Raw genomic sequence first — 7,437 nt, forward strand, 5'->3', positions numbered from 1 at the left:
GTATTGTCATTAATCACCGAAACCCAACTAGGGGCCTAGATGCTTTCCACTTAGAACACTTGAGGTGGAGCTGGTGCACCCGAAGTGCGTTGAGGACAATGCTGAGGTGCTGCAAGTGTTCGGCCCAGGAGGCGCTATATATGAGTATGTCGTCGAAAAACACAAGCACGAACCTACGCAAAAAGGGGTAGAGCACGTTGTTCATCAAAGCCTGAAAAGTCGCCGGTGCGTTGGAAAGGCCGAACGGCATGACCAGGAACTCAAAATGGCCATGGTGAGTGCGGAACGCTGTCTTGGCGATGTCGTCGGGTGCATCCATACTTGATGGTAGCCCGAGCACAAATCAAGCTTGGTGAAGAAGCGAGCCCCGTGGAGCTCGTCGAGAAGCTCGTCGACGACCAAAATCAGGAATTTGTCCTTAGACGTCTTGGCTTGAGGGCCCGGTAGTCGATGCAAAAGCACCAGGAGTTGTCCGCCTTGCACACCAGCAGCACGGGGGCGGAGAACGGGGACGTGCTCGGCCGGATGATACCTTGGGCGAGCATAGCAGCGCACTAATGCTCCAACTCGTCCTTCTGTAGCTGGGGGTAGCGATAGGGGCAAACGGCGACTAGAGCTGTACCCAGCAGCAGGTGGATGCGGTGATCATATGGCCACATCGAAGGGAGCCCCTGTGGTTCGGTGAAAACTGGCTCAAACTGCTCCAGGAGCCGGTCCAGTAGTGGCTGGGAGGGGGCAGCAGCGATCGCCTGCACTGCTGGTTCCCGGATGTCATCGCGGGGGGACCCTAGGCCCTTCCATAGAATGCGCGGGGCACCTCGTGTGAAAGCCATGCACAAATCCTCAAAATCCCAGAGGATAGGACCCAGGGTACGTAGGAACTCGACGCCAAGAATAAGATCAAAACCACCTAGGCTGATGCCATAGCAGCTGATGGTGAACTCCTCTGTACCAATGGCTAGGGCCACATCTCGGGTGACGCCTTCGCAAGGCACACGATCGCCGTTGGCCACCAGTACCCGCATGGTAGGGTGCGGTGCTGTAAAGAGGTGTAGACGGCGCAGGAGATCAGCGTTGATGAAGTTGTGCGTCGAGCTAGAGTTGAAGAGCGCCACAAGCCAGTGGCCATGTACGAAGATCAGAAGGAGCATAGCATTCTCGGTCCAGATGCCGACAATGGCGTAGAGGGACACCTGAGGCTAGGCTACAGGTTCCTGCCCCGCTACTGGTGCAGGCACAAGCACAACAGCCTTCTCTGGAAAAGCAGCCACAGTGGCCACCTCCGCTAGGATGTCATCGTCGAGGTAATCCGCCGCTTCGAGGTAGAAGAGGCGCTGGCACACATGACCGCGCATGTAGGGCTCATCACAATTGTCGCAGAGACCTTGGCGGTAGCACTCTAGTTGCTTCGCTGGGGACAGCCGGTGGAAAGGATGAGCAGGGGATGTAGCGCCCGCTGGTGCTTGAGTTGCGGTCGCCCCTGGGGCTGTTGGTACCGCTATAGCAGGCCATGGCGGCACTGGGATGCCCAGGTGCTGAGGAGGCCGGGCGCCACGCTGAGCAGTGGCTGGCGTCATGGCAGCGGCGCGGCGCTCAAAGGCCCTGGCCAAATACATGGTCGTTTGGAGGTTCTGGGGCTCCCGCAGCTCTACGTCGACCTTAATGTGCTTCGGAAGGCCACCCACGAACAACTTTGCCTTCTGGGACGTGGAGAGGTTCCAAGCATGATAGAGCACCGCATTGAAGCATTCGGAGTAGTCCTGTACTGTGGAGGTGAAGGGCAGATGAGCAAGTTCGGATAAACGTGTCCCACGAACAGCCGACCCAAATTGTAGATTGCATAGCTCCTTGAAACGTTCCCACGTAGGCATGCCCTCGTCTTGCTCGAGGGCGTAGTACCATGTTTGGGCCGTGCTGGTGAGATGGTACGATGCGAGCCAAGTGCGGTCCGAGGCAAGGGTACGCTGCCCACGGAAGAACTGGTCACAATGATTGAGCCAATTGAGGGGATCCTCGGCGCCGTCGTATGTGGGGAACTCCAACTTGTAGAAAGCGCGGAGGGTGAGCGCCGTGGCTGACACCCGAAGCTGCTGGTTCTGGAGCAAAGGCTGCGAATGATGAGGCGCCGTGGTAGTTGTTGCGAAGGTTGTAGGGATGGAAGAGCGGCGGGCGAGGCTTAGGGCAGCGGCGGCAGGTTGGTGCCGTGGTGATCACGGCACAAGGAAGAGGAGAAGGTGCGGCTAGGGCTTCCAATGGAAGCCGGCAACAATTAGGTTGCTTCTGCTTAATTTCAATCTCAATTGTTTACAGAGTCTTTATCCTCTCTAGGATCCTATAATTAAGGAATAAATACCATAAATAGCTAATAATACTAATATGGGCTGTTAGCCCCTAAATCCGGCGTCCTCCTCTAGCCACTAATGGGCTTGCGCCTATTATAATAGACGCCGGTCATAACATCTGATCTCTCACCTCTCTGGGATCTTGCTTAAAGGATTAACCCATTGCTTCGTTTGTTCTTTGCAAGTCAGTACAGTACAGGGGAATCTCTATGGTAGAGTTGGATCTACTGCAGTGCTGCCTTTGTTACTGAAAAAAAAAACATTCATTCAGTACCTTCAGATCCACTGCACTGAAAAAAAAAACACTTAAAATCTTGGATTCAGTACCTTCAGATCCACCGCGCTGACAAAAACAATAATTTTAAACATCCAGCTTGCGTTACTGATTGATGGATTGGTGTTTCTGAAGAGAATCTCTGGAAGATGTGCATCTATCATTCACCAGAGACGTACCAACCTGACGACAATTTCATCGCCGAAGACATTACTGTAGTTGTCAAAGTAGCTTACTGTTAATAATTCGTCTGCCTCCCTTTACGGAGACTGTCAAACTTGCCCATGCGATTCTGTATGCTAGCTGCAACAGAGTTGTAAGGTGTCCCAGCATCAACACCACTCCAATAGCAATTCGAAGCACAAACTCATGGATAAGGATTTGGAGGTGCATATATACTTGGCCACTGCCTAAACCTTACCTCGCTACCGAACACAAATTTTATATACTACACAATTTAGATTTTAATGGCCCTGTTTGTTTCGCTGAAAAGTTAGGCTGAAAAGTATTGTTTACTGATTTGTTGTGAGAGAAAAACGCTGTACCATATCTGATAAGCTAGGCTGATATGTAGGTTTTATGTCACATCACACCAAACAGCCCCAAATTATGCCTAGATTATTCAGCTCCTTTTCTCAAGTTTCTACTTTCCACACACACCCAATTCAGCTTTCCCCTTTAGTATATTCACAAAATTCTCCCCTGGTCCACAACTCATCAATCATCATGTGTCCTAAATCCAAAGCCAGCAAAGCCCCCAACTGATGCCCCCCCACACCATGGGCCATCAGGTGCAGCTGCAAGGGGCAATTCCGTAATTTCCCCATCCGAAGAAGAGATTCTGCCGGAGCCGGAGCAGCTGAGCTAACCACCTGCCGGGCTCTTGTCTCGTCGTCTGTAACTTGGCTGGTAAGCAAGTCGTCACCCGTCAGCCACCACCAAGTCTCACGGCTCTCACCAAGCAAGTCGTTAGGATAGGCTGTTTGCCCACCCATCCATCGTTTGCGTGACCAAGAAATCAAGAACTCAGGCAGGCGTCCCGTCCTCCTCCCCTTCCTCCGTCGTGAATTCCACGCTGGTTCAGGGATGTCAACCGAGCTCCTGACGAAATTCCTCACGTAAGTGCCCCCTTCCATCCCTGTCCAGGCCTTTCTTGCCTGAAATTTTGTGGGGCTTTGCGGTGCCGGGCGATTGTGTGGTCTCTGTTCCTGGGAATTTAGGCTGTGCTGGGCTCATCTGTTGTTTGATTTGACTTTATTGCAGATTGCTGTTCGGGTATGCCATGCCGGCGCTGGAGTGCTTCAAGGCGATCGAGCAGCGGCCCGGCCGGGCAGATCAGCTCCGCTTCTGGTGCGAGTACTGGTAATGATTCAGAAGCCTTTTTTCTTCGGGGTCATTCATCCGCTTTAGCTTCATGTGATTTCATTTCCTCAACTGGGTGTTTTTGGGTGGTGATTCGAATTCGAACCAGTACTACAGGTAAAGGGTTTAGATAGCGCTGTCTCCACCGTTTAAAAAAAAACTCATTTCACGTTTAGATAGCGCTATAGGTAAAGGGTTTAATATTCATTTTTTTTTTGTTTTCTCCAATAACGAGATCCAAAAGAGAACCCTTTCTGCAAATGGGTCTACAGGAGAGAGATACTCATATTTGAGTTATACATCTCCTGATACTTAAAATGGGTCTTCCATATAGGTACTATGTTGGAGACTATAGATATTCTGTTGGAGACCCATTTTGGATTTAGGTGTCCTTTTGGAGACAGCCCAGAGAGTGTTGGATTCTTGGATCTGTCGAACCTGGGATCGATTTCTTCTATCTAGTAGGTACAGTGTTGTTGCGCTTGATGTGGAATTCAGTAGCAAATTATTGTTTACCCCCTTCTATGAATCAAAAAATTATGGAAAATAAATTCAGTACCAAATTCCATTCTCCTTTTATGATATTGCTAAGGATTATATGTAGCAAGTTCGTGCTTGGGATAAATAAGCACACCATCTTCTGGTTCGTTGCTGATTTTTTTTTTTTTTTTTTTTTTTTTTTTTTTTTTTGTTGTTGTGGTGGTTGACTTCACTGAAACTGAAAGTCTGCAGTATCATAACGTTCACTGTTGGGTCTTGGTCTTGCTAAGTTTGACTAGTTTCAGCAATCTGGCAGGATCATCCTGGTCCTCCTTGTCATGTTCGATGAAATTGCCGGGGTTCTCATTGACAAGTAATCACCAAACACAAATCTGAAACTCATGTTCCTGCACAAAAGTGACAGTGGTCTGACGATTTCCCCCCTGCCATTCCTGTCACAGGATTCCAATGTACTACGAGCTGAAGCTAGCCTTCCTCGTCTACTTGTGGTACCCAAAGACAAGGGTATGTACTAGAAATACTCTGTCTGCAGTTCACCAATAAAAAGATGTACTTGCAAGCCGCTGATCAAATCTCTGAACTGAATGTTGTTGTGCTCTGAACCAGGGAACGGACATCGTGTACGAGACCTTCCTCCAGCCGCTGGTGATGCAGTACCAGCCCAACATCGAGGCCAGGCTACAGTACCTGCGTGCCAACGCCGGGGACATCCTCGTCTTCTACCTCAAGAACTTCACCGAGAGGGGCTACGACCTCTTCCTCCGGGTGCTCGACTACGTCCGGTCGCAGGCGTCCAGAGGGTCAAGAACACGGGTACCCACTACCTTCTTCACCAATTTGGCTATATGTTCTTCTCTTCTTCAGAGGTTAGTGCAAGTGTTGTGATTGTTGTTTCACGTGGTGCAGAGATTCTTCTCGTTCCGAGGGGAACGGGCGGAGAGGCCAAGCTTCGCCGATGACTATGCCACTGGCGGCGACCGAACTGACGGGGGAAGGCACCGCCGGCCACGAGGTGGCTACTAGTAGACCAAGTAGTCACTGGATGTATAGGATGTGCACAGAAACAGAAACGATTACTCGTATAGGCTTAGGTAGGATCAAATCAAGCAAACCATTGTGAACCAGATTGATATGAACACAGGTGGCTTACGGACAAAACTTGTAGGATTCTATCTTTTCAAGGTTAGGAAACCTTTGATTATTTGAGCAAGTATATTTACCATCTGACATTCTGGTCTCAATGAGCTCATTGTTAGCAATTATGCCATTAAACAAATCAGAATATCTGTTAATTGTAATTTGTAACATGCCATATTGAACGGAAGAAACTTTGGAAGTTCTGCAGAAAATTTCAAACACTAAATCCTCAAAAGGACTTGCGAGAAAAGTTCACTTCTCAAACTTTAAAAATACCAACAAGCCAACGTGAGCCCCATCATTGACAAAGGCATAACTGTAACATGCCAACTCACTATAACTGTGTTAGTAATAGCTGAACATAGTGAAATGATATGTTTCCTATCTACAGTAAGTATCCAAAAAAGCAACCTACTCCTTGGAACAGAATGGTGATCCTTCAAGACGGTCATGACTCACTTAAAATTGATCTCACTCAGAGCCCACATCAACACCCTTCTTTGCTAAGAAATCCTTTGCCTCCACAATATCCTGCATAATATGTTAATCTTAGACGTAGAATAAACCGAGGTATGGTCATACAGCCAAAACAAAAATCATTTAGCAATTAGCATGGATTTCTTTGTCATGATCTGTATGAAGATCCATGAGATGTACTGCAAAGACAGCTCAAGAAGTTTCCAAGGTTCCTCAGTTTAGTCATGGATAGATTAAGAAAAGAAACTTAGTACTTAGGACTAAAATAGCTAACCTGTTGCAGTAGTACAGCTTCTTGAGGACAAGTTGGGAAGAACATAAGTCCATATCCAACCATAAAAAGGCCGTAGCATCCAAGAGCCACTACCAAGTAGATGGGAAGCTGAAACAGGAACAACCAAATTCATAAACAAACTACTAATCGCCTTTCACTAATTTTTTAAAGATATTTACTAGCAAAAATCAGTGACGCTGACCAGCCAAGTATAACTTCGAGGAACAGTTGAGGATTCAAGCAGAGCAATCCAGATGACTGAGATTGCTACCAGTATTGCAGCAATCTTGAATATGTGCTTCATTTGGGGATGAGGTGCTTTCCTGTCTTAAAAGAAAAAATAAATAAAAGGATGACAAACAAAACATAGCTGATACGATTACTTATTCCTAACAAACAAGCCGTTACACAGCTTAATTATGTTCATGCTGCTGCTGGTGGGTTTAGTTGCACATGGTACTCTAGATTGATTTAAGCTGGGCAAAATGTATAGACCTTTGAGAAGGATACACTGCTGGAGGGGAACCATTAATGCTGGCACCTAGAGCATTACAGTTGCGATCCAGGTGGTTAACAAATAGATACAATACATGAGTGGTGATCCTATGCACCTTTTCTTTGAGCAGCAGCTAAACATGTGGATTATTGAGGGAGCCTTCGTAATTTCATGAACAGATCTAGGTCACTCAGCAGCATCAACATAATATGTGGTTTTGTGCTATCAATACTAAGCCAACTTCATTGGATCGGACAGAGGGCCCGTTTACCATAAACTCGATAGACTTTGACTTTCAGATCAATAGACTTTGATTTCTTCTTTTTTTTTTGAAAGGAAATGCCACTGCCTACAAGGAACCAAGCTCGGATGGCAGGCGTCGCTGGTTGTGACGCAGCCCACCAGCGTTCGAGCGCCGCTCGACCTGGTGCTCACCCGGGTTTTTCCCGAATAACTTCCAGTTGCGTCGTACGGATGCGCCACAACCGTCGTATGTTCTCTTAGGTTGTAGATCTAGAGCAGGCTGGCGCCTGCGGGATCTCGCCCAGCGGGCGGCGGCCGAACGCGCGGCGCG

The 7,437-nt window shown here is 48.1% G+C and overlaps 2 protein-coding genes across 7 annotated transcripts; one reads left to right on the forward strand and one right to left on the reverse strand.

Moving 5' to 3' along the window:
• Positions 1 to 3,387: 3,387 nt before the first annotated feature.
• Positions 3,388 to 5,706, forward strand: LOC136496624 (putative HVA22-like protein g). Of its 2 annotated transcripts, XM_066492352.1 has the most exons (6): positions 3,394 to 3,734; positions 3,880 to 3,978; positions 4,775 to 4,831; positions 4,920 to 4,983; positions 5,086 to 5,292; positions 5,386 to 5,706. In XM_066492352.1, exons 1-6 carry the CDS (start codon positions 3,703 to 3,705, stop codon positions 5,500 to 5,502), a joined length of 576 nt encoding a protein of 191 aa, XP_066348449.1. In that variant the 5' UTR covers positions 3,394 to 3,702; the 3' UTR covers positions 5,503 to 5,706. The 2 variants fall into 2 exon arrangements, with proteins under 2 accessions (XP_066348450.1, XP_066348449.1); XM_066492353.1 differs by lacking the exon at positions 4,775 to 4,831 and having other exon boundaries at positions 3,388 to 3,734.
• Positions 5,707 to 5,814: 108 nt separating this feature from the next.
• On the reverse strand, positions 5,815 to 7,437 carry LOC136496626 (dolichol-phosphate mannose synthase subunit 3-like). Of its 5 annotated transcripts, none has more exons than XM_066492357.1 (4): positions 7,299 to 7,437; positions 6,570 to 6,690; positions 6,368 to 6,475; positions 5,815 to 6,147 (listed from the first exon to the last, which is right to left on the reverse strand). In XM_066492357.1, the coding sequence occupies exons 2-4, from the start codon at positions 6,669 to 6,671 to the stop codon at positions 6,088 to 6,090; spliced, it is 270 nt and encodes an 89-aa protein (XP_066348454.1). In that variant the 5' UTR covers positions 6,672 to 6,690; positions 7,299 to 7,437; the 3' UTR covers positions 5,815 to 6,087. The 5 variants fall into 5 exon arrangements, with proteins under 5 accessions (XP_066348454.1, XP_066348455.1, XP_066348453.1 ...); XM_066492358.1 differs by having other exon boundaries at positions 6,570 to 6,694; positions 7,299 to 7,431; XM_066492356.1 differs by having other exon boundaries at positions 7,135 to 7,359.

Source organism: Miscanthus floridulus, chromosome 12, assembly GCF_019320115.1.
Source record: "Miscanthus floridulus cultivar M001 chromosome 12, ASM1932011v1, whole genome shotgun sequence".
In the NCBI taxonomy this organism is placed as follows: domain Eukaryota; kingdom Viridiplantae; phylum Streptophyta; class Magnoliopsida; order Poales; family Poaceae; genus Miscanthus; species Miscanthus floridulus.